Source organism: Epinephelus fuscoguttatus, linkage group LG1 (genome assembly GCF_011397635.1).
Source record: "Epinephelus fuscoguttatus linkage group LG1, E.fuscoguttatus.final_Chr_v1".
Lineage (NCBI taxonomy): Eukaryota > Metazoa > Chordata > Actinopteri > Perciformes > Serranidae > Epinephelus > Epinephelus fuscoguttatus.
The window spans coordinates 37,657,536-37,682,163 of record NC_064752.1 but is presented as its reverse complement, the minus strand read 5'-3'; the positions used below and the strand labels follow the sequence as shown (position 1 = coordinate 37,682,163).

The 24,628-nt window shown below is 40.8% G+C and overlaps 1 protein-coding gene across 3 annotated transcripts; it reads left to right on the top strand.

The window, feature by feature from the left end:
- The first annotated feature begins 15,030 nt into the window (after positions 1 to 15,030).
- Positions 15,031 to 23,144, top strand: zgc:113184 (uncharacterized protein LOC553745 homolog). Of its 3 annotated transcripts, none has more exons than XM_049584856.1 (4): positions 15,031 to 15,187; positions 19,982 to 20,110; positions 20,304 to 20,674; positions 20,774 to 23,144. In XM_049584856.1, exons 2-4 carry the CDS (start codon positions 19,999 to 20,001, stop codon positions 20,948 to 20,950), a joined length of 660 nt encoding a protein of 219 aa, XP_049440813.1. In that variant the 5' UTR covers positions 15,031 to 15,187; positions 19,982 to 19,998; the 3' UTR covers positions 20,951 to 23,144. The 3 variants fall into 3 exon arrangements, with proteins under 3 accessions (XP_049440813.1, XP_049440821.1, XP_049440804.1); XM_049584847.1 differs by lacking the exon at positions 15,031 to 15,187 and adding an exon at positions 16,787 to 17,622; XM_049584864.1 differs by lacking the exon at positions 19,982 to 20,110 and having other exon boundaries at positions 15,043 to 15,187.
- Positions 23,145 to 24,628: the final 1,484 nt, after the last annotated feature.

Below are 24,628 nucleotides of genomic sequence, written 5' to 3'. Positions count from 1 at the left end.
ATATATTTTTAGTGTCCTCTGCTTCCTGTTGGGGAAGATGAGTAAGTGCTAGTTTCTCTGTTTCTGTTGCATTTCATCATGGTGTAAATTTCAAAGGGGGTGAATTTTATATTCTGTTTTAGGAAGCACTGGCTTACAAAAATGGTTGTAGGATAAGGCTGATGATATTCTATATATTGTCAGCAAATTACACAAAAAGACCAAAATCAACAATGTTTTGGTCTGTATCTCAATACTTTCCAACTTCCCTACTACTGTTCCTGGCTCTCACCCACAATCACACTGTTTCTTATTGAAGATGAAAAGGTCACTAACGTATACTTAAAGTTTTTTAAAAGGCTAAATAATCCCCTGAACTTGCTGGGCACTGTAACCTTTTTGCAATTGCCACTCAAACAGTAAAGTATGTGTTTGATGGGGACTATATTCAGCTGCAGGTTTGTCGTGCTATTGAGTGCTGACAGCAACAGAACTGTGTTTGTTGGATCGATTGACCTATGGCTAAGCCACGCCCCCTCCACTCACTCCGACAAACTATCAACAGTCATTCAGTGACCAGGGGCTATGGCAGGTGTCTCAGTACACGACATTTCGCAGAAGGCAATTGATGATTTTTTGGAGACATAACGATCAGATGTCATTGAGAAGTAACCAAAAGGGCCTAAACTATGCACTGGAGGGATGTATTAATCATTTTATTGTTGAGAAGGTCGATGAAAAACTTAAATTACAAGCCAAAATTTACAGGTCACAGTGTATGCTTGTGAACTGCATCTCGTTGCCATCACCATCAAAGACAACAAGTTAAAGTGCCACTGAAGTTAAGGTTTTTGGCTCAGAATATGAGAAAAGGAGACCGGCCTTTTTACCATCTTTACCACGAGTGTCTCTCCGTTAGTTTGGTGCTACAGTATTTACACTGAATCATTCAGCATAACGTTTGCCAAGCTTTGTTATCTCTGCCATTACAGATAAGTTAATGAAGCTAAGCTCCAGACATTAACGTTAGCTTAACTAGAGCCCTATGGACAACAGCTAACAATGACGTACGATCACCAAAGTATAAAACTAGAACAAAATAGGTCAATGAACTCCCAGCAAACAAGGTGACATGATGAACAACGCAGCTAAGAGCTAACGTTAGGCTAACTTTAGCTAACGTTAAAGATAACTTCATATTTCTTTCCAACAAAGTGACAATATGTTGCCTCAAACACAATGTTGACTTACCTTAAAACAGTTGTAGACATCATTGTTAATCTTGTTCACGCTGAGTTGATGTTGTGGTCTAACGTTACCACACAACTTTATCCAAAGGAGACACTTTTCTCTGTTGAGATGTGGTTTAAAGTGTAAAAAAAATACACCTCGTCGCCCAACCTCTCAGGATACCTTGTGTCGGAGTTGCATGTACCCCATACACACCATTTGACCATTTTTAAACTTCAAATCTCCGAAAAAGCTCACAAAACCGAACAAAACTGCAAAAAAAGCAAAGAATGTCCAAGTGTAGGAGAATGGCTATACGCGCTGTGATTGGCTCATCACGTTTGAGGGTGGGACTTAGCCATAGGTCAATTGTAAAATAAATTGCAGTACCCAGGTTCTGTGTAATCAAGGAACATCTCACTAAGCGTAACAACATGGCTTATTCATCTTATAGATGAACGGATTGTCAGATTGACTTTGACAATCCCACAAATGTGGGAACAAATGTTGGCATGCTAACATGCCAAACTAGAATGGTGAGCATGTTAAACATCAGCATGTTAGCACTGTCATTGTGCACATGCTAACATTGACACCATGGATGAGGAGATGTTAATCATGGAGGTGCACCGAGATGTCTTCCTACTACTCAAACCCGAACTTGTGGTTCTGTTTATAGAAACTACATCTCGTTATATCATGCGGTTATGTGTGAATTTGTGAGATCTCGTGGGTCCTCGTGACTCCCGTTGTCTGGCGGAGCTGCACCGCTCCGCACAGCAAATGCAGCCAGTGGGTGTTGATGGACGGCGGAGCATGCAGTGGATAACCAGCGCAGCCGTTCCGCAACGGACACGCATCCAGTAGAATTCCAGTGTAAATCATAGTTATGCTAATACGCTGCATACAACTGTTTTAAGTACAGCCTCACAGCCAGATGTAGAATAGGTTTTATCAGGCTTTTTCTATAGGCAAAACTTTGTAGTAAAGATTGATTCATTGATGTTTTTGGTCTTTTTTTTTTTTAAAGATTTTGTTGGGCATTTTTGCCTTTAATGGACAGGACAGCCAAGTGTGAAGGGAGAGAGAGAGAGAGAGAGAGAGAGAGAAAGGAGTGATGACATGCAGCAAAGGGCCACAGGCTGGACTTGAACCTGGGCCATTGCAGCAAGGCCTTGTATATGGGGCGCCTGCTCTATCCACTAAGCCACCAATGCCCCATGTTTTTGGCCTTTTTATTAGATTTTTGACAACAAAAAAAAAGAAATATCAACAGACTTATCCTTTAAGAAGAGTTTAGAAAATGTCTCCCCATCAGTGTGAGCAGTGTAGAAAACAAAGCTTAGTCTTTATTTAACACAGCACTCACAGTGCTGCAGCCTGTTACATATTAATGACGTGATGAAAAGTGACCAAAATTAGTCCTTCATCTCCTTTTCACTGAGTCTGTGTTGTTTTGTCACACATGGCGTTAAGGTTGGCAACATCCCTGACCAAAGGGAAGACGACACCGTGCCACTCTCAGCCACAGCAGACTGCAACACCGACTGCATTCAGCCGCTCGACACCCGATCCTACTGTACACCACGTTCCGGTCATCTGGATTTTGGTGTTGGCAGACTAAGTGGAAAATAGGGACAAGGGGAGAAAAGAGGAGGAGGCATATGAAAGCTAGCTTGCACTGAGGTGTTCATTATGTTACAAAATGGCAAGCATGCTGCCCAAGTCAGATGTAATGGGAACAGCAGACGAGTACAGTTTCATAAGAAGGATTTAGATGAATGCGGCAGCTCAGAGGGCTCTTTTGGTTCTGACTAAAACCTATCTTTTAATCAGAACAATCTACTGTGTTAATCCCTTTTGACTTTCATTCTTTTTGATCATATATCCATGACAGGTCAGACATGTTGCTTCTACTCACTGTCCAAACCTAAACTCAAAATACATCCCCATGCCAATATATCACATGTTTGAAGTTGCTGTCTTTCTTGACACCATCTTCCTCCAAAAGTGGAAAGGTACCATCTGGAGCTGCCATTGGCCCCGTAACATTTGACCTGTGCCCTGTCATGCAACACTCTGCATTCAGGACAGACTGAAGCCTTACACCCTGCACACATGAGACATTATGTTCTGACCAGTAAAGTGTGGCTCGCTTGTCATGGTGATTTGTTGGACGAACATGCTGATCTCCACGTTTTATGCTTCTGCACCACCTTGTACGTGACAGGAAAGGTTTGAGAACATGTTGCACAGTGAAATATGTGGTCAGTCACTCCAGAACATCAAACTGGGCAGGGCTTTCTTGTATAAACTGCTTACATGACAATTATATCTTTATAATCAGTGGTAGAATGTATCTAAGTATGTTTACTCAAGCGCTGTTCTTAAGTACAATTACTAGTATAGTATATCATGTCCCTTTATACTTATATTTTACTACAACTGGGAAGCAAACGCCCTGTGATAGTCTGGTAAACTGTCCAGGTTGTACCCCGCCTGTCGCCCAGTGTCAGCTGGGATAGGCTCCAGTACACCTGTGACCCCCAACAGGATAAGCAGTTACAGAAAATGAATGAATGAATGAGAAGCAAACATCTTACTTTTTACTCTACAACACTGATTTGACAGATGCAGTTACAAGTTACTTTGCAGAATAACATTTTGAAAATGAAACCAGTAAGGCATCAAAAATGGCACTGAAGTCTACAGCATGCCAGCAGTTCTGTGAGGCTGCACTCAGACAATGTGGTGCTTTGAGCTGCTGTTAATACTAATACCTGTCAGCATGCTAATTTATTTATATTAGGCATGAATAATGTTTGAACTACCTGTTCATCAGCATAGCTTTACATGTACAGCTGAGGCTGATGGGAAATCCAAAAAAGAAATCAAATGTTGAAGAACTGATGGGAAAGTCATGGGCTCACCAAAGTTATTACATCCTGATGGGCACATGAGATTACAGAATACAGCACATACGGTAGGTGTTGTGGAGGCGCTGTTGAGCCAAAGCAAAGAGACAACATAAAGTTAAAAAATAAGACTAAACGAAAAAAGAAGAAGCTGGCTCATTCTGCTTGGCAAATTTTCTTGGTTGTTAAGTGGTGGGACCAACACCTTGGTGGAGCTATAGCACAACCAAGCCAATATTCTGCAATATTCTGGAAAGGGAGGTACATGGGTCAAACAAACTCTGGACTTCCACACAGGAGCCTGTTGTTTGTGTCTTGCATCAAACCAAAATTCAGTGGAGCTATTTTAAGTACAAAGTGTGCTAGTATGTGTAGCATGCTATGCTACTGACGTATGTCATGTGACACTACATTCGTAACAACTGTACTTATTTTAAGCCCAACTATGATGTCTTTTTTCTAAACCCAACCACAGGCTTTTGGTGCCTAAACATAAGGAAATAAAACCTAAAATAGATGTGTTTTACCTTGACATAAGTTTATTTGAAAAAGACTGTATGCATTCACAAGTAGAAACTGTACATTTCCTGTGAAGACAGAGGCAAATTTTGAAAAGACACAATGCAAGTAATGAGTGTGAATTAACACACCGTCCCTGATTGTCCAAAACTGACACAGGAAGGTACCTACACCTAGCACATCTTATTTTGATGTGTAGGACCACTGAGTAAGCGTCACTATTTGATAAGTTGGGATATAAACATGTCGGGCATCCAAGAGGGCAAATTTACATCATTTTTTATTTTTTTATTTTTTGCACATGAGGGCACCAGGGGGATTCATCCTCTGAAAACCATGAATGTCTGTACAATGTCTGTGGTGCCAGTCTATTTAGTGGATGCGGAGATATTGCACAAAAAAAGTAAAAAGTTTGACCTGCCCGTGGTGCTAGAGAAAAAAGTCAGGGGATTCTTAAACTCAGTAGACTTCATCCTCACACAACAATGAATGTGTGTAAAACAATTAGTGGCTATACTTCAATACTTGCTTCAGATATTTGGGACTGGATCACACTTGTGGCCAACCAACCTACTGTTAGCTGGCATGGCTAAAAAATAATCCAGTAAAATGCTACACTTTTACCCTAGATACTTTCTACAAATTATACTTTGCTATTAACGCTTGCTTACTCTCACTCGGGTAAAATTTTCAATGTCGGACACTTACTGGTTCTACCACCACTGTTGACAGCTGCTGACATCTGAATATGTTGCTAGGATAACATTGATAGTGATAAATATAGGAAGCATATTTTGTAAACCAACAACATCCCTTTAATTTTCTTTGTTTTGCATAATTTAAAAGAATTAAGCAAGAGGGTCATCACAATTGTCCATATTGGCCTGTCACAAAGACGCTGGTGTTTGTGTATATGTGTATGTGTATGTGTGTGTGAGTGAGTGAGAGAGAGAGAGAGCAGCTGATTGCTGGAGAGGATATTGTTCCAGCGGGAGGAAAGCTAATAGGTTTGTTTGTGAAGATGCTGCACCTGTCGTTTATTGATGGATTGAGCTGTAAATAACTTTGTGAAGCTGTTTAGCACTCAGTGGGGGCTTCTGTGTTTCCTCCTCCACTGTTATTCCTCCTCTATACATTTTTATGCACACCCACTTACACACAGGTGCACACAAGACTCTGTAGATATTTATCTTTAGCACAATGCTGAATCCCTCACCAAGACCAAAATGAACCCATCAGAGATGTTGGCATTATAATTTAATTCCAGTGGTGACCACAATCTCCCATGTTCATTTAGACACACATTCATTTGTTCATGTACTGTGTATGTGCAACAGTCCTTGTATGTATGTGGGTGTGCTGTTGAGTGTGGAAAACCCTCTGTAAGTCTATTTATAGCAGCCCATTGTTGAGCCCATAGAAACCTCTGTAATTGGATCTTGTCTCTTTCACTAAGGGAGTCCGCTGATAAATGAGTTGGCAGACGTCATTGCTCATACCATCCCTGCGATAACTGTACGCCCCACATCACCGTCTTAAGCCCTTAGTCTCCGCTGGATTAAATTAATAAGTGGATGGTGAGCCAGCTGAATTATCATTCTGAAGTGTGTGAAAGGAAGGGACGGTGGAAACCTCTTTGCTCAGTGGACATGGGTGTCTTCGTTGTGTCCTTGGGTATTGAATTTATTAAGTGGCCACTCAGTGGAGCACTTCAAGGATGGACAACCTGCTTCAAAGCTATTACCCCTAAAATTATAATTATGTTGTTTTTATTTTAAAGGGCCAGTGTGTAATATTTGGCATGGTTTATTGTCAAATCTGAATCTGAATCTGAATATTCTACCCATTAATATGTTTATATAAGTGTATAATCGCTATAAAATAAAATTCGTTTGGTTTTCGTAGCCTTATAATTATGCTTTTATATATATATATATATATATATATATATAGCAAGGGCCTTGCTTTAGAGAGGTCGCCATCTTGCGCCGCCATGTATGTAAGGCAGCCCGAGCGGACAATCCAGCCAGCCAGAGAACGGGTTTGCGTGTATAAATGAACCAATGAAGACAGCGGGAGGAAGGAAGAAGGAGGAGGAGGAAACAGCAGAGAGTGTTAGTAGTTCGTCGATAGAGAGTAGTGAAAAGTTTTTTTAGTTATAAAGTTTGCGAATGGACCACACTTACCACGCAACAGGAGAGAATGAACCCGAACCGTCATCTGCGAGGAAAAGAAGACGCAACTTCACTCCTTGTGATGCACTCTCTGCAGTGCTTTTCCTCCTGATGATGCATCTCCCCAACGATGGTAGCACCGAATCCCATTCTGTGCAGCAAAATGGGAGCGGAGGATTCAGCCTCTCTTCTCACCCGCTCAGTGTACTCCGGCTCTCATCTGTATGCTCCGGCTCAAACAGGTATGGCTCTGGGTCTGTGTCCGCTACAAGAAACTCTTCAAAATCACGTTCAAAGTCATCCATTGCAGCTACTATAGTCCAGAGATATTGCTAGGCTAAATAAACAGCTGAGCTCTGCTTACCGGCTACGCTGTCAGTCAGTGTGCGGGCTGGAGGTTGGTGGAGCAGAGAGGGGAGGGGGTACCCGCTAGGTACTGTAAGTGAGTATGTGTGTATGGAGTGTGTCTGTTACGCCGGAAGAGTCAGAGTTTGGGACGGAGTCTTTTACCCCCTGGAGTGTTACTGGAGTTTCTGGAGTGCTCAAATAAACGGGCCTTTTTCCCGAACGCTCCTCTGGTCTCCTGCTCGTGAGGGATCCATTACAATATCGTAACATGGTTTAGATTTCTAAATAAACATTCACCTCGTCGCTAGATAGACCTACTCCTGAAAAACTCGTGTCATGCGCAAGGCTTTTTGGCCCTACGAGGCCACCGTCATTTACCCGACGGGAGGGGTGAGTGAGTGAGCCGTGTAATCTAGAATTTGACCACTGATGTCACTGTTTTCAACCCATTTTACACACTGGCCCTTTAAAAGAGAAGTTGGAAAAAGAGATTTAAGAGTACACCGTAAATCTTTGAAGTTTGGCTTTTAAAATATATATATATTTTAAAGTAGTTTAAATTACTACCCCAAAAAACAACTGTATACTTTGTTATGTTTTGTTCACAATATATGCAAAGAGTTGAATTCTATTTTATTTACTTTGCCCTACATTTTAAAATAAATAATACAGGAAAAACTGTGTTTGGAGCAACACAGGTGAAAGATAAAGACAGAAGCCCCTTTTACACTGCCAGATTTTCCGTGAATGTTGGGTCGTTTTGACGGCCAGCTGTGAGCGTTTATACACACAGAGCTGGATTGGCGAGTTGGTCCGAGGTGCCCAATTTTCCACCTCGTAGGGTAGTCATATTGGCGGAACCCTTTTAGTTTAAACAGACCGAGGCAGCCTTCTGCAATGGGAGGGGCTGTTGATGACTTGTGGGAGGAGCTGTTGATGACACCGCACGTGCGACCCACTGGCGATGGATAAACAGGAAACAGCTGATAGCAGGAATTAGTGAGCAGCTACTGTAGTAGCAAGAGGGAGACATAAACCTGACAGACACTGTAAAGATGAGCAACTGAGGAGACAAGGAATTGCGCACCCTCCTTACCCTCGCAAACGAAGAGGCCATTAACCGTCAGATGATGTGGATGGTGAAGAACGGGCTGACTTACGAGAGAATCGCCGCCTGACTAGCCGCGGCTTCCCTCCCACTGTTTACGTCACACACTGAGCTACACGTTATGTTACTTGCTCATGCCCCCCATTACCCCGAAAAAGGCGCATTCTGTATAAACAAAAGCAGGTAGGCAGCATTATCCCAAATTTTGTTTTTTATACTGCCAATGCTGAAAAAAGACTGATCGGGCTTTTCTGCAAATTTGCACAATTCCTATCTAAAAAGGGCTTGAGAGAGTGAGTGCAAACAGGTCGACTGTTTAATTTTACAATCCATGTTCGCAATATGTGTGTGTGTGTGTGTGTGTATGTGTGTGTGTGAGAGTGTGTATCTCACTATGTTGGAAACTTCTCCCTGCTCAGCCGGAGAATATGAGAATGTTACAATTATAAAACAAGATTGACAGGATGGATAGTGTTGCCCTAGCAGATGACAGTTCCTGGCTGCATGCCCAGAAGTTATTCACAGCAAAGCCCACACACACAAACACACAAACACACACACACACACACACACACACACACACGACACACACGACACACAAACATACACCACACACACTTCAGAGAGCCCCAACACAGGGATCAAATGTAAAGGGATGGTGCTACGGGAAGGGGAGCTGGTGGACAGGGTGTGTTGTGTGTGTGCATGTATGCGCGTGTGTGTGTGGAGGGAGAGGTTCAAGGTCGGAGCAAATACATGGGGCAAACCAGCAACTTGTGCAGGCTGTTGGTATAAGGTACAACATGAATATAAATAACTGCATCAATCAACAATTTACTCTCTGACTTCTAAAAAAAATTATGTAGGCGAAGCCTCTTTAATGCTAATGTGTATTGTAAACCTGTTGGATTTATAACCATTATGGGAAGCAACATTTCTTCAACAGTTTTGGACACTTGCAACTCATTAAAAGCTGTGGACGTGATAAAGCATCACACATGTCCTTGGAAACATGAGGGGCAGTTAAAAATAGGAATTAACATACAAACTTTCTCACCGTGTGAAGATGAAATACTGTATGGGGGTTAATACTTTTGTATGATACTTTTGTCAGGACGGCTGCAGCTCAGGATGTAGAGTGGGTCATTAGCTAATAGTTCCTCCGCTCCTCCTCTGCATGTCAAAGTGTCCCTTGGGCAAGACTCTGAGCCCCAAATTGCTCCATGCTGTGCCATCGGTGTGTGAGTGTGTGTGGTTAACTGAATAGCGGGGGGCACCTTGTATGACAGCCTCAACCACCAGTGTGTGAAAGTGATGTGTAGTGTAAAAGCCCTATGAGTGGTTGGAAGACTAGTAAGGTGCTACACAAATGTTCATGTCCATGTTATTGTTGCCAAATTATTTTGGCATAAAAATTAGGATTTGTGTGGTTTTCTTTGACATTGTCGTATCCTGCCATACTGGGGCCCCCTCATGGCACAGACCCAGGAGGGGAGCTCAGCCAGGCCTTGACCCATGGTGCTCAGCTGAGCGCAGCCTGAAGAAGGTGGGCACTGGGGGCAGGTGCAGTGTAAGGATGGCAGGCGAAGGCAAAGATCTAGGCATGCTGGCATGGGACATCACCTCACTGGCAGGAAAGGAACCTAGATCTGGCACAGGAGGTGGAGTGGTAGAAGGTAGATAGAGTTGGACTCACCTCTAGGCATAGCAGCGGTTCTTGAACCAAACGCCTCGAGAGGTGCTGGACTCTTTTTTTTTTTGCCCAGGGTGAGAAGCACTGGGAAAGTGTGAGGATACTCACTGGCTGTGTGCTACTGCAAGTTGCTTGTCTTTGGCTGCGCTTATGCAAGCAGTTCAGAGTACTGGCCAGAGTGTCTGGGTGGCATCCTTGAAGAAAGGCGAATGGAGAACATCTGGCCAAGGCCCCTGTCCACAAGGTCTTCAACTTCTGCCACCAGAAGAATTTCTCGTGCATCCCAGGGGAAGCTGGAGACATGGAATCTGAGTGGATCATGTCCAGGACCTCAACTGTGGAGGCAGCTGTCAGGGCTTTTGGTCAGAATGCCCTGTTGTGGCAGCAACCTTAGAACCTGCTGGTGTCCACCAGCAGTGAAGGAGGTCATCAAGCTGAAGAAGGAGGCCTTTTGAGCTTGGCTGGCCCAAGGGTCACCTGAAGTAGCATATAGGTATCTGGTGGCTAGCTGTAGCTTTAGTGATCACTGAAGCAAAAACCCGGCTGTAGTAGGAATTCAGGGAGGCTACAAAGACGGACTTTTGGTTGGCCTCAAGGAAGATCTGAAAAACCGTTGACACAGGAGGGGACAGCAGGGCTTAGCTCTGGCTGTTTTCAGATGGGAAAAAATGCTGACCCGGACTGTGGATATTGTCAAGCAATGGAAAGAGAATTTTGAGGAACCAGATTTTAAGACTTGGGGGAGCCTCACCCATATCCCTGGCAGAGACCTCCGATATAGTCCAAAAGCCCCTCAGCAGCAAGGCACCAGGTGTGGATTAAATTCACCTGGAGAAAATGAATGCTCTGGACATTTTTGGGCTGTCTTGGCTGACAGGCCTTTTTAGTATTGTGGTACATTGCCTGTGGAGTGGCAGACACAGGTGGTGGTTCACATTTTTATGAAAGGGGACAAGAAGGTGTGATGGATTTTTTAGGGAGTCACACTGCTCAGCCTCTCTGGGAAACTTTATTCCAGGGTACTGGAATGAAGGCTCCAACTGAATGTTGAGTCTAGAATTCAGGAGGAGCAATGTGGATTCTGTTTGAGCCATGGAAAAGTCGACCAGCTCTCCACTTTTGTAGGGTTACTTGAGGGGTCGTGGGGCTTCCTCCATCCAGTCTACATGTGCTTTGTGGACTTGGAGAAAGCTCTTGACCATGTCCCCTGGGGAGTCCTGTGAGGAGTACTGTGGGAGTATAGGGTACAGGGGCCATTGCTACAAGCCATCTGGTCCTTGCATAACCAAAGTAAGAGCTGTGATTGGATATTCTGCACAAAGTGGCACGCAAGGCAACCCTGCAAGGGTTGTCACTTGTCATTGATTCTGTTTGTGATATTCATGGACAGAATCTTAAGGTGCAACTGGACGGAAGAGAGTGCCTGGTTTAGGGACTTTAAAATTCTGTCCCTGCTTTGTACAGATGATGTGGTTCTGATGACTACATCAGACCCTGAACTCCAGCATGCACTGGGGCAATTTGCAGCCAAGTGTGAGGCAGTCAGGATAAAAGTCAGTACCTCCAAGTCTGAAGCCATGCTTCTCACCTGGAAAACATAGGATTGCTCCTTCTGGGTTGGGAGTAGTTCAAGTATGTCGTGGTCGAGATGGACAGGCGGATTGTAGCAGCATAAGCAGTGTTGCAGGCGTTGTGCTGCTTGGTTGTGGTGAAGAAGAAGCTGAGCCAGAGCGCAAACTCTCGATTTACCAGTCTTTCTATGTACCTCACCTATGGTCATAAGCTTTGGTTAGTGACCTAAAGAATGGGAATGTGGATACAGCTGGCCAAGTGAATTTCCTTGGTGGGGTGGCTCAGTCTTAGAGATAGGGTGAGGAGCTACGACATCTGGAGGGAGCTCAGAGTAGTGCTACTGCTTCTTTTGGCTACATTTATCTAAAATACCCAGTTGTTTTTCTCTTGTTCGCCATTGTCTTGCTTTCTTATACAGTACCTACATTTAAGTGGGCTACCAGTCAGAACCTCTAAGTATTTTATTGGTACTTGATTACTAAAACAAAATTACAATGTAAATCATGGGCTGGATTACAAAGTATGCAGCACTGACTTGACGTTACACTGTACCAGGTCAGCAAGCAGATAAACAAAGTTAAACAAAACAACGAGATGATAATAAGAAAGCAAATACTGCATATTAGCAGCTGTATTTTGCCAAAAATAAGGCAAGGACATAAATGGATCCTCTTGAGGAGAAGTTACTTGACAAAGACAGGACTCAGTATCAGAGAACTGAAGGCTGCCCATCCCTCTCACAGAGTTACATAACCAGTCTGAAGCAAAGGGAGCTGGCACCCCTCTAAGATCACAAGGTACTGGCTGTGAACTCAGCTGTCAGGAGTTGACATTGAGGGCAGAAACTGCTGTTCCTCCTAAGTAGATGGACAGCATTGAAGGCTGTCCGCCACCCACAGGACTCTGCTGACTTAATGTTGGTCTATTTTTAAATCAATATCAGGCACATTCAACACATGACTGAACGCCCAAAATGCCACACACGCACATACAGTGAATACCCCCCTGGGGAAACAGGACTAAACATGACTAAACATTTTCACGGAGAGATCTCGTTCCAGTGACTCCAGCAGCTTTGAGTGAATTATCTCAACAACTATTAAGAGCAGAAATAGACAACTTTTAAACCCCACCCCCAGTGTATCCAAGTGGTATTATTGTTGGCACAGCAGTTACAAAGACAACTGGATCGCTTTCTGTTTTCCTCAGAGCCAGGGCACACACTACATTTTGTTTTCCACAGTTAACTCCTGTTGTTCCAACACCCTCCATTTCTGCTTCTGGGGATAGTAACTGCAAAGAACTTACATTGATACTGATACTGATCTGGGGAAAAGCAAAAGCGCAATCCTCTTCCTGTTTTTGTTGCACAATGGTTGATGCGAGAGGACAAACTTGCATCATGAAAGTGAGACTTGTCCACCTTATTCCTAGCCCCCATGATACCTTGTGTGAATTATGGATGTAACTTCTGGCGTTGAACCAAAACATTGGTGCATTTCCATTGGTAACAGTTTGTTGACAGTACTCTGTTCTTCTTTCCAAGAGCAACTGGGAAATAAAACATGGAGCACACTACCTGTTATAGCTCAAATGGGATTATGTGGTCATACCTCTGCCATCACTGACAGCCATCTCAAAGCCCCCCTTCAACAGAGCATGCTAGCAATTAGCTTGCCTAAGCTAGTTTAAGGTAAACATCTGCTCCTTCTAAAGATGATTTCTGATTTCTGATGACTTACTAAGAGATACCAACACATTCGGCAAACATTTAACATAATTCAGTATTAACTGTAGCTCCATGTGAATTGTCTAAGTTCTACTTTATTAAAAACAGCAAAACATGATGCTGAATTTAGCAGCAGACTTCAATAACAGTAATACAAAGTAGTAGTAAAATAAATGTTTTAGCATTCATTTTTTTATGTAATATAAAGGAAGTACAGTAAATCAGTAACACATTCTCAGCCCTACATACATATTTCAAGATATGTTGCTGAGTTTATTTTCCAATGTAGGTTGAGAGTGAAGTCAGACGGGGAAAGATAGAGATATCATGTACTGACGTTGAGTGACGGACCTGTCAGTCTAGGTGTCATTCTCTTCCGCAAATTCTGATTTAATACTTTTTCGCGTGTCTTGTGAAACTCTTGTGGTTTTATTTCTCATATCAATGGTACCTTTGGCAACAGGAACAATCCCTTTTTGTTCTGGTTACATGTTCTACACACAGTTGCTGAGGACAAAAAATTAGCTTAGACTGGTTGTTAGTCATTACAGACATGGACAGTGCAACAGGCACCAGAGCTCCGCAAAGACATTTTAGAAAATGCTAAGTTAACATTAGTTAAATATTTGTTAAAAATAAATCAGTATTCGCCAAACTGAAGGCAAATTACTTTTGAAGAGAACCAGCGTTGGCAGTTAGCCACCAAGAGTAGCCACTGGGACTAACCACAGACAGTCTATGGGACTAACTAGCTTACTGCTACTGCTATCTCACTGGAAGTCGTGCACATAATCATTTCTACAGTAGTGCCATCAGGAATGATGTGGATATGGAACAAATTTAAACACTGATGTTGTCTTTATTCTATAGTCAGCATTTGTGCAATCAGCATTTACTTTGCGATGATAAATTAAAGTAAAACATGTCTATTTCCACTTTAATGGGTAGTCATTAAATCTGGCACACATATCCCCTCACAATGAAATGTAATTACTTTGGTGATCTCTTAACTGATGATGGCTCATCTTGTTTGGTCCAGTACTTTGGTTCTTTACCAACACATGAAAAACTAATGGCCAATGACTGTATCAACCACTGTGGAGATCATGTCATGTCCTCTGTTTTCTTCCCCAGGTATTTTTGGAGGCTTTTATGGACATTGGGGTAGTTTACATTCTACAGTTTAAACACATGGATTAAACAGGTAAAGTATGAGAGTATTTCTGCATTTAAAAAATGAGTACCAAACAAACAGACAAACAAAGTGAATAAAGACTTCAGTATTTCCACTATTTTTTTTTTACTGACAGTGTGGAGAAGGCTTTGAAACAGAAAGTACACCTTCATGACAGGAATTCAGTTGTATAGAAAATATAACTGAACATTTAATTGCCAAAATTAAATATGCAAAAATACATATTTTTAAAGACTTATAAAATAATTTTCTAAAACAAACTTTTTTGAAGAGTGTAGTGTTGGGTTTGGGACTTGGACGCATGACCTTTCTATTATCAATCTCATAGTATAAGCATTAAAAACAACAATAAAAATGAAAGCTTAATATGATGCATGTCTTTGGTTTTTTAAAGTCTATTTGGTAATTTATACAACTGTCTCTATGATGCTTTACCCAGTGTTATACATTTATGAGACCAACTTCAAATCTTAAGTTGTGTTGAGACTTCTGCTGCATGACCACAAAAGAGTATGCCTTTTATTTTGAAGGCAATCAAACAGGAAGTATTACTTTGGCAGGTTGGTTTGAGGTTCATTCAGGTGAACTTGTGCTGCGGGTTGGGATAGAAACGTCATCAGAGTAAAAATGCGGATCTTGTCCATTTCGGGAGAGGAAGGTCTGTCATCATCATCACTATCAGCTGCGTCTGCACTTCCTGCTGGGAATGATCGATTACTCAGAGTGTAAGTAAACTTTACTTTTTATGATGATTCAAATGGAAAACTATTCTCACGTGATTTAAGTCTCGGCTGGAAAAGCTGGAAAACCGAAAATGTATGTCGGTTCAAGTTCCGCATTTTTACAGTGAAACTGAGCAACTAAGTGACTCTTAATTTCCACTGACACAGTTGTGATTCATGTAAGGTCAGAGAGAGAGAGTAGAAAGTTCAAAGCTGTTTCTGTACTATTGTTTCGAAGTGTACTAACAAGTGAAGGGAATCCATGAGTGCTGGAAAACAGGAAGAGACATTTCCATAATGGGCACTGTGTGAATTATTACTGGAGGAGAAGCTGCTGGTCAGGCAGATTGATCTGTTGGGTGCATTATGGAGGGAGGCAATCTGGAAACATAATATCTAATGACAGTCAATACAATTAATTTCACCTATCTTTTCCACCTCACCTATGTAACTTTGTATCAGAGAGACATGTTTGCCTTTCTGGTTATTCTGTGGCATCTTATGATGAATGACACTAGAACATAACATATATGTACAGTGTTAGAATATATCATAATTACATTTACTCAAGTACTGTACGTTATTTGAGTATTTCCAATTTAGTCAGCTTACTAAGATATATTTGCAGAGCCTACAATATAATGATCTTATGAGATATGCTGCATTGTGAATGATTAAAATACCCAACAGTATCAGTAAAATTGGATTCACTTAAACCAACTAATACAATAAAATGCTACTTACACACCAATGCATTAGTAATAATCAGTTCAGTTCAAAACAACATTTACTGGACTCATTCTCTACATTATGAGTAGACTCATACTTAGGGCTGGAGGACATGGAGAAAATCAAATACCATGTGTTTTTTTGACCAAAAACCACAATATTGATATGGCGAAGATATTGTTTGGTTGACTATTGGTGCTTTCAAAAATGTTAACACAATAAGATTATGATAACTTAAAATCAGTAATGTGGATATAATGACTAAGTGGGTAAAGGCAAATAATAAGACGGCTGAACAAAATGACACTTTACTGTAATACAGCCTTTAAATTCAGGAAAGCACAACACTTAAAATCTAAGATGATTTCTAGTTTCATAAAATGATATTGATGTATTGCTCAGTCCTACTTTTTCTATTGGATTTTGCTGCTAATACACTTTTTGCTTCAGTAAAATTTTAAGTGAAACTCTTACATTATTGCTTCGTTTTATTATTATTATTTTTATTATTATCATTCCTCATGGAATAATATTATTCCATGTGGAATTATCCCTATGATCTAAGACAGTCCAGAAATTTCAAGTAACCATGAACAACTCTGCCAAATCCAAAACTGAAAGAGCTAAAATTCAAACTTGCAATGTCATTGGGTATAAAGTATGAAACTGACAATGACTTGGTGCATTTTCTGTTTCAGAACTGAGAACACTACAACAGAGTATAGCTCATTTGGGTATAAAATAGAAGAAGAAAACAAACATTCCGTTGGTCCACAAAATCAGGCTCCCATTCACTGTCTATGGTGCAGCTCCATACTTCATACTTGATGACATCACAAGTTTGAGACTTCCTCCTCTGGTTTCTGGCTTTGAGAGAGAGTAGCTCATGTTCACTTATATTGATTGAACTTGGAATTCTTAAATTAGGTGGTATTACTCATTAAGTAAACCTCTATCACTACTGATGATGAGGCATTATGCAGTCAATGTTTTATAAAGTCCATATCTTACCATAACAGCACTAATATGTTTGGGTGCACATTTTATGAAGTGTATTGCTGTTGCTGTCTAATGCCTGTTCTGAATGCAGTAACTTGAAAAGCAAACAGGAAACAGTTGCTCTGATCTGCCACTCCGTCTTCTATCGTCTTCTGACACTCCTCACTGAAACTAATTTAAAGCAAAGATGGAGCAACATTGTGGGACAACATGAGGGTAAAATCATTGGCAGTCAAATATTTTAAAATCTTAATAATTAGCACTGTACAAAAATAAAGCCTGACCTCTTTTGAGTCTATGCTAAAAAATGCAGACTGCCGACTCTCATGTTACAGTCTAAGAGTTGCAGAGGTTCCTTTTTATACTAAAGTGGTTTCACTTCCCTGTTTTAAGAGCTACTTCCTTATGTTTAACATTTTCCAATGCGTCCAAGTGTTGTTACATGAGTCGAGCATAATTTCAGAGAAAAAGACTTGTCATACAGTCACTGTGGTCAGTAAGGCTTCATCTGCAGAATGGATTTCACGTCACAAATTTGTTGATGTGGTGCTACGTAAATGTGCTTTTAGTCTGGATTTACACACGGAGAGAGTGTCTGATTCTCTGACAATACCAGTAGTCCTGTTGGAGATGGAGGAGGCTGAGCACGGCTGGAAGAAATGACAAGGAGTCCCGAAATCTCGGAGCAGTGACAGATGAGTTTATGAAGGGTAAATAAATCAGCACTATAAGGAAGTGTACTGTCTGTTAGAGGTAGGAGTTTGAAATCGCTTTACACATTCACACAGAGACAGAAAAAAACAAGACCAAGACATTAGGGTTTTAATAGGCCTTATGAAATGTTAGATGAGTTTTGGTTGGTACTGTAAAATAAAATGCACATAATTCAGGATCAAACGGCACGTGCCATTTTTATAAGGGAGAAGACTTAATGCACATATTTTCTATTAGAGGTAATGAAATTATTGTTGTTTGATTGTTGTTGGATGTTTTTGGATTCAAAATCTCCACCTGCAGGAACAATCCAGACACTGAGATTATATATATATATATATATATATATATATATATATATATATATATTTTTTTTTTTACTTTTACTTTTTTAATACTTTACATGCTGATTCCAGTATTGTTGACCACTTAGAGGCCGACAAATTAAAAATTTAAATAAAGGCTTCAGCATTTCTCCCCCAGAATTTTATTGCAATAAGCTGGATATACCAGTGAGTAGACAACTGTAAAACTAATGCAGATGTGTCCAAACTGGGCACAAGGGGTCACTAAATAGTTTGATGCTTACAGGCTAAACTGAGATGGTGAACCTGCAGTGTATTACCCTAGCATGCTGACATTAGCATTTAGCTCAAAGCTCCACTGTTCCTGTTAGTTGAAAATGTCAATGCATGAAACATATCTCTATGTTCAGTTGTAAGTAAAGGCACTATTACTAAAATAGACTGTGATCAAAATAAAATGGGGTTCCTTTCCTGTTCAAAAATATACTGCTAAAAAACGTGGAAATGAAAGATTATATAAATTAAATAGCCTATGTTAAATAAAAATAGGCCTGTTTCTGAGAATCCTATTTCAGTTGTTTTCAAAAACAATAACAGACAGATTAAAATAGAGCACCAACAGTGTGTCTCTCTCCATGTTGCAACAGAACTTATGACTGAGTTTGCATGAAAAGCATGAGACAGAAGAGATGCACGCTGGCACGGCTACAGAAGAAAAGGCTTACATAACCCAACATCAGACTATATCTATATAAACTGTACTGTCTCATTCTATGTCTACGTTATGCCTCGTCGTGGGCGGAGGCATCATTTTTTCAGGTTGTCGGTCCATCCGTCCCTTTCTTGTGAACATGCTATCTCATGAACGCCTTCAGGGATTTTTTTTTTTTTCAAATTTGGCACAAATGTCCAATTGAACTTTAGGATAAACTGATTAGATTTTCATGGTCAAAAGTCAAAGGTCAAGGTCACTATGACATTGCGTCCATCTCATTCTTGTAAACATGATATATCTAGAACACCTTGAAGGAATTTCCTCAAATTGTGCACAACCGTCCACTTGGACTCAACGATGAACTGATTCAAATTTGGTGGTGAAAGGTCAAGGTCACTGTGACCTCATTCATTTCATTTTCATTAATGTGATATCTCAAGAAGGCCTTAAAGAAATTTCCTCAAATTTAGTACAAACATCAACTAGGACTCAACAATGAGCTGATTAAATTTTGGTAGTTGAAGGTCAAAGGTCAAGGTCACTGTAACCTCACAAAACAAGTTTGTGGCCAAAACTCAGGAATTTATGTTTATGTTTATATATAAAAGGTCAGCTTTACTGAGACATCATAAGTTATGCAAAAACAGTTTTCCTGGCCATTACTCAATGTCACAACTCAGGAACAGAGGGGGAGACATTTGGTCAGATACTGAATTGGTGACACTAATCTTGGGTGCCCTTCAGTATCCACTGTGAAACCGTGCTGATTGTTTAGATCTTCTGTGCTGTCAGAGGGATGATATGTGTGAAGCATCCATGTTTTCACAGACATAGATGTAAACTGTAATTGCAACTTGACTGGTACACAGAGGCATACAACTGCAAGGTGGTAATTTTAGTTTGAAATCGATATACCCTAATACAGTGGTTCCCAACTGTTGGGTGCCTGTCCAAAAGTGGGTCAAGGGTCCATTCTGAATGGACCTCAAGTGACTTGCAAATGTGTCAAGTTTGTAAAAAAACTAGAGTGAGTGACAAACGGACAACTACTTATGAGAGACAGCAAACTAGCATGTTGACATGGCCAAATTGAGACATGGCCCATGCCAAGTTGACATGGCCGAATATACTAAACTTTGTGGACCTTGAGCTAAAGACCAAGGATAAATCTGGATCCTGTGGCTGGACCAGTTGGGGACCACTGTCCTAAAATGTTGATATACCACCCACCCTTAGCTGCTAGCATGGCTTTAAACTCTTGTTCCTAATATGTCATCCATCTGTATACTGTGTGCATATTGGGTAAATGTAATTTCCTCTATTTACTATTTGCAGATACATGAGCTGGTGAGATGGAGGAAGCGTACAATGAACTCTACCAGCAGTTTCTCTGCCTGAGGTCCCTTTGCCTGAGACAGGCAGCTCTGCTACATGAACTCAAAACGGCTTTGCAGAAACAGCAAGGTTCATATACAACTTACTGTAAATGCAGTGCCCATAAATATGTGTCAGTCATCATTTACTGAGAGGGAAACATCAGTAGTTTTTAACCTGGACCCTGTTTTCCTATGTTTTGGGGTCCCAGTGACTAATGGAGACAACTGGTTGAAAAATACTGACCTTTTTCTTTAACACAACTGAAACTCTCTGTCTGCAGGTACCACTGTTCCTAATGGAGAACTGAGTGATGCAATGTCCCTCCCCGTCCAGTGTACCCAAGAAATCCTTGTAAATCTCCATGACGGGCCTCAAACACTAACAGCCAAGGCACCCAAACCTGCAGCACAATGTGGTGTCGATCGGCCCTCTAGAAACCTTGGGACTTTTTCGGATCTCCTCGCTGAGGATATGTCTAAGCTCTGTATGGAAGTGCCTCGTCAGAGAAAGGAAGATGGGATGACTGAGCAAACGGTTGCACCTCTTATAAGCCAGGACATCACTAAGTGGCCAGGAGCGTGTTCCAATGTCTTAAATAATCCAAAGCATGCTGATTCTTGTTGTGGAGACAGGACAATGCACACTGTAGGGGTAAGTGTCTTTACCGAACAGGGCAGGGCTTGGATTTTACTGTGATCTTCCGCAAAAAAAAAAAAAAAAAATCTGTCTTGTTCTCTCTGTTCTTGTCAGATGCCTATGACAGACACTCCCTCCCTGGTTGGACACTGCCTGAGTCAGTCTGGTGGGATGCTGATGTCAGATGTAGCGCTACAGTCTCACGTTTGTGACTTCTGCCAGGCGGTTTTCCCCGGAGACACAACCACCGGAGGAGAGTTCCTGCGACATCTTTACACCCACGTCACCTAGACTGATCTGTTTTGTCCTTCTGACACATGAGTTGTGTGTTCACATGATATGCAGTGATGGAGCAGGTGTAGCTCATTTCACCTGATCTCTGGAAGCAGCGTTGAAATCAACCTGCACTTCATATTGTTAGCTGTTTACCTGTGGATGAACTGTGCAGGAATCATTTTCTGTTGCCTTTTTTTTTTTTGTTAAGATATTTTTTGGGGCCTTTTAGCCTTTAATGGACAGGACAGATAAGTTTGAAAGGGGGAGAGAGAGAGAGAGAGAGAGTGACATGCAGGAAAGGGCCACAGGCTGGAGTCGAACTCAGGCCGCTGCGGCAACAGCCTTGTACATGGGGCACCTGCTCTACCACTAAGTCACCGACGGCCCCATTTTCTGTTTCTGAGATATAAAATGAAGGGCAGGAAACTTGCTTTGCTTCAATTGTATGTGAAAGTACTGAGATAACGTAGGTTCAGTTTACCATCTCACTTACAACTGCAGTGCCAGTATTTAGCCAGGGTTTTATTTGTCCAGGTTTGGACATTTAGATCTAAAGACCTCACTGTATCAGTTGTTATAGGGACCATTCCTGTTATAGAAAGTGATGTTAATCTTACCCAACCCAGACTGGGGTTAATTACACAAAAACTTATCTGCATGGCCAGATACAACTAGAGTGGTTTTTTTTGTCTTGAGCTAATGGTTCAAGCCACCTCATTTAATACATGTAACTCACATAGAGAAAATCCACGATAGCATAAATCATTGCCCATATAGCCTTTATTGTAGTTACAACTTGCAACCATGATGTATTTGTTAAGATCTTATAAATCATCCATCCTTCAAAGGCCTCCTTACCTCATGTACACTGACTGTGATCCTCCCCTGGTGTTTTAAAGGGGAACTTCATCTATTTTTGAAATTCACACATTTTATTCCTATGGTCTGAGACAGTTCAGAAATATAGGTAAAAATGAACAACACTTTCCCAAATCCCCAAACTAGAGAGCCAAATTCAAATTTGTGATGTCATCAAGTATAAAGTCTGGAGCTGCTCCGTAGACAATGAACTGTGAAAGATGTTACAGATGACTCTGAGAGCATATGGGCACATTTTCGGTTTCACAACTGAGAACACTAAAATGAAATAAAGCTCATTTGGGTATAAAAAAATCTCCCAATCATTCTGTGGGGCCATAAAATCAGCCTCCCATACATTGTCTATGGAGCGGCTCCAAAATTACTACTTAATGACATCACAGGTTTTACTCACTTCTCTGGTTTCTGGCTTTGACAGAGAATAGCTCATGTTCACAAATATAGACTGAACTTACCTAGGCCATAGAAATAATATATTTAAATTGGGTAAATTGGTGTTTCCATTTAATGTAGCCCATAATTGCGCTTGAAAATGCAAAATTGTGAGAATACCTTCTCTACTTTACTGAATTACAATAGCCAGACAACAGAGATGTTACTCTACAATATGAGAGTAATGGAGATCTTGTGTTTTAAAAATATAAAAGTATATACAGGGGAATAAATCACTGAAATAAATAGGGTCATTTGTCATGTTCAGGAAAAAAATGGCGGACTATTGTACCGTTTAATCTGAAAATCTAGTGTTTATTAGGGTTTGTTATCATGTGCTATAGATAAGATACAAGAGGGCCAGTTATGGACAGTGAGGCACATTGTTTTGTTTATGATCTGAAGTAACTGTTTGAAAAGATAATTATAAAGAAAATTGTTTGAACTGAAATAGCTGAATTTCTACACATTACCATCAATCTGTAGCAAAGGTGGGGGAGCATCTACTGCTGTGCTTATCATTCTCATCTCACCTGATTGTTGTGAAATGGGTTCGGTGTTCACTGACCTTTATGTAACTGTGACTTTGTTTGCATTGGTTTTAAATGCAAATTTCAACATTTTTATAATTGTTTAATGCTTGTATGTCATAAGGAAAATCTTCTCTTGTGTAGATTTACAGTCTGAATTGTGGCAGTATGGGTCTTGGCTGATTTTTGCATTTCACTGTGACTTAAGTAATTATTAGATCTGCTTTTATTATGGTAAGCTTTGATGAGCCAAAAATATGAATTAGTTCAATCTGATTAAGTTTATTATTGACAACTTTTTCTTACAAGCCTTTTGAACTCTTATCCTTATGAAATATCCCAATAAACATTGCCCACATTTGCATGTAGTGGAGAAGTGGTGCATGTAGCAAAAGCTCTTGGGGATGATCCTAAAAAAAATATTTTAAAGATGTACATGCATTTAATTAGACTTCCTAATTTCATAAATAGTCTTCCTGTCGCTTTTGAAATGTTTGCTGTCAAGCGTTAAACTGATCAGCTGTCTGGTGCTCAGCTCTGTGTTACTGAGGAATGAACATCAGCTAAGAATAAACTCAAAGAATTAACTCCCTAATTAGTGGTGCTGACAGCTGATTGATGATGACGGCTCCCTTCATCTGCTGCCACATTAACTGTTGCTCTCATAATCACAGTAAAGAAAACCAACTTGGATATTATTGCTCTTATATAATCCAAGAGAAAAACACCTGTTATTTATAAATACCACCTTCAACATCTGGCCAGGTGTCCTTGAATTTTGTCCTGTAAAAGAGGAAGTTGAATTGCCTTTTTTCAACCTGTCAAAGATCTTTTAACCTCACTCATATTTGCAAATCCAGTCGCAGCAGTCCCACACAGGGGTGTTCAGAGGGGTGTTCACAGGGGCGTCTGTAGGATTTGAGGACACGTGGGGCTCAGGTTGGACCTCTGTCTCGGAAACTGGAGGATCCTCCCTGACAATTTAAAAAAAAAAAAAAAAGCTCAATTATTATATTATTATACTATTATAATTTTAAAAAAAAATCCCAGTGTTAACCAATGTTTTATGATTCTGTACTGGCGATAGTCGTGGCTGGAGGTACAATATCTCAATAACGCCTTGAGGGAATTTCTCCAAATTTGGCACAAGTGTTCACTTGGGCTCAAAGGACAAACTGATTTGATTTTGGTGGTTAAGGGTCAAAGGTCAAGGTCACCGTAATCTTGCATCCATCTCATTCTTGTGAACGCAATATCTCAAGAACGGCTGAATGGAATTTCTTCAAATGCTGCACAAACATCCACTAAGACCAAATAATAAACTGATCAGAATTTAGTGGTCGAAGGTTAAGGTCACTGTGACCACACAATACATGTTTTTAGCCATAACTCAAGAATTCTTACACTAATCATGACAAAACGTCATATAAATGTCTAATATAATATAATAATGGAGTGATGACATTTTATATCCAAAAGGTCAAAGGTCAACTTCACTGTGACATCCTAATGTTCTGCAAAAACACTTTTCTGGCCATTACTCAACATCATGTCTCAGGAACAGAAGGGGAGACATTTGGTTAGATACTGAATTGGTGACACTAATTCTGGGTGTCCACCTTGAAAATGTGCTGATTGTATAAATCTTCTGTGCTGCCAGGGGGAAGATGTGTGCGATCCATGTTTTCACAAACTTGACAGGTATACAGAGGCATACAACCATATAGCCATGTACAGTGGTGCTTTGAGCAAGCGTGTTAGCATGTTAATGTTCAACACAATTATGCTTACCAGCTTAGTTTAGCATGTTAGCATTCTGACAGTTGCTAATTAGCAATAAAGTTCAGATGAG

Bases quoted from the DNA above. Each gene is read 5' to 3' on its own strand.
- zgc:113184 (XM_049584856.1), top strand. From the start codon at position 19,999: ATGGAGGAAGCGTACAATGAACTCTACCAGCAGTTTCTCTGCCTGAGG. The intron at 20,111-20,303 runs GTTCATATACAA...CTCTGTCTGCAG, and splicing joins GGCTTTGCAGAAACAGCAAG to GTACCACTGTTCCTAATGGA. The intron at 20,675-20,773 runs GTAAGTGTCTTT...TGTTCTTGTCAG, and splicing joins GGACAATGCACACTGTAGGG to ATGCCTATGACAGACACTCC.